At 54.3% G+C, this 1,873-nt stretch overlaps 1 protein-coding gene across 2 annotated transcripts in view; it reads right to left on the bottom strand.

Moving 5' to 3' along the window:
• The window catches only part of SNUPN (snurportin 1), a 39,988-nt gene that overhangs the window by 12,911 nt on the left and 25,204 nt on the right, over positions 1–1,873 (bottom strand). For both annotated transcript variants that reach the window (XM_012640609.1, XM_012640608.1), the window contains one exon: positions 970–1,114. In XM_012640609.1, the coding sequence (XP_012496063.1) occupies positions 970–1,114 (145 nt within the window). The remainder of the gene's footprint in view (positions 1–969; positions 1,115–1,873) is intronic.

The following is a 1,873-nucleotide window of genomic DNA, read 5'->3' as shown; positions in this document are numbered from 1 at the left end:
CAGGCGTGAGCCACCGCGCCCGGCCTGTCATGACCTCTTTTCCTTCCCACCTTGCTGCCCTCAGCACCTATGGTCAGATGGCTTTAGAAACCTGACCCCTCGCCCCGCCCTCCACTGCAGGCTCTTTCTCCTTCAGCTCCTTCTGCGCATTGCTGTAGGAATCATCACACCAAATTCCAACTCTGGCTCTGGCTCAAAATTCTCAACGGTTCCCCACCGTCCAAACCCCTGCGTGTATTTTCAAGGCCTTTTACATCTCTTCTGCTGTACTCCTTCCCCAACTCCAGGCCGCTCCATCCTCGCCGGCCTGCAAACTGCGCCCGAACACACCAAGCACTCCTTGCCTCCTTCTGGGCTTCTTGCTCAGCCTGTTCTTGCTGCCTGGAATGCCCTGCACTTCCGTGTATCAAATGTCCCACCGCCTCCTCTGTGGCTAACCCTTTCCCGATTTCACACTCCCTCCTTCCTCTCTGGTTGGAAGGAATCTCAATTTTTTATAGCAAAAATCATGCTCTACACCTATTCCAGGAGGGCAGGAGCTATTTCTGGTCCACATCTATCCTCTTCACAGTATAGCCCAGTTTAACCCAGAGCGGGTCCTTCAACAGTGTTTGGGGCCGGGCAGGCCCACTCCAGAAGGGCTGTCAGTGACTACCACAAAAATGACAAGGACAAAGAGTCTGTTGTTGTATCAACAGCTCGGGCCGGCAGCCTCTGGTAGCAGCACGGGCTGACGGTTCCCAAATGCGCTGCCCTCAGCCCCCGGCAGCGACTCCCAGTCCGTCCGCGGCATGGCGGCCATGTCTCCTCCTCAGCCCACACACTCCACACGCCCCGGCGTCTCCTCTGCAGCTGCTGCTCCCTTTCCCTGCTTGTCCTCCTCTCTTCCGGCAGCATTTATTTCAGTGGGTTTGACTGCGTGGTAAAGGAAGTGAGGCTAGCCAGGTGGAAGCTCTCTGGAACACTCACTTGATTAGCATAGCGTTTCGGTAACTTCTTGCCACTGTCAATGTCCATTTCGTCGTCGTCTTTCTTATCTTCCTCCTCACTGACCATCCCTGTCCAGTCATCTTCAGCCAGTCTCCTGGCATGGTTCACATAGTCCAGCCGCTTGCTGGAGGAAAGAAAGGCGTAAGGATAGGTCTTCATGTCTCGGGGCCACGGACTGGTACCGGTCCATGGCCTGGTAGGGACAGGGGGGCAGAGCTCCACCTCCCCCAACCCCCATCTGTGGAAAAATCATCTCCCAGGACACTTAGGAACGGGGTGGGGGTGGGGCACACAGCAGGAGGTGAGCTGCGGTTGGGCAGCCAGGGAAGTGTCATCTGTATTTACAGCAGCTCCCATCGCCCTCCCCATCACCCGCATCCCCTCCTGAGCTCCACCTCACCACGCCGGCCCCCTGGGGAAAAATTATCTTCCATGAAACAGATCCCTGGTACCAAGAAGGTTGGGGACTGCTGCTGTGCAATATGATCGATTTAATTTAATTCAAAGGCTCCAAATTGGGGAGCAACGTGGGGATTCTAGTGGGAGTAAGAAATGATGAAATCTCCTTTGCAAGGCTAAACTAGCGACTGCCTCCTCATAGATCCTAAATGGGGAACCCTCCTCTGAACACACTCAGCCCTCCTCAAAGTTTCCTAAGAATGGGCAAAGGAAAATATTTAAAGGCATTTCCAAGGTTCACTAGCTGGAGAGGCTGACCTCACTCCCACCCCACCCCAGGTGAGAGTTGACACTTCCCTGCCTGGCAGACACTTCCTCCAAAAGCCCCCAGTGATGGAAGAGAGGAAACACTGCGACGTAGTGAGAAGTCTAAAAAAAGGACAGCTTCTGGGGCTTTCTGTTTTATATAGCCGCCTTTTTTTTT

Source organism: Propithecus coquereli, unplaced genomic scaffold (genome assembly GCF_000956105.1).
Source record: "Propithecus coquereli isolate 6110/MARCELLA unplaced genomic scaffold, Pcoq_1.0 Scaffold155, whole genome shotgun sequence".
Classification (NCBI taxonomy): domain Eukaryota; kingdom Metazoa; phylum Chordata; class Mammalia; order Primates; family Indriidae; genus Propithecus; species Propithecus coquereli.
Note: the sequence above shows the minus strand (reverse complement) of the source record. Positions and strands in the feature narration are given on the sequence as shown.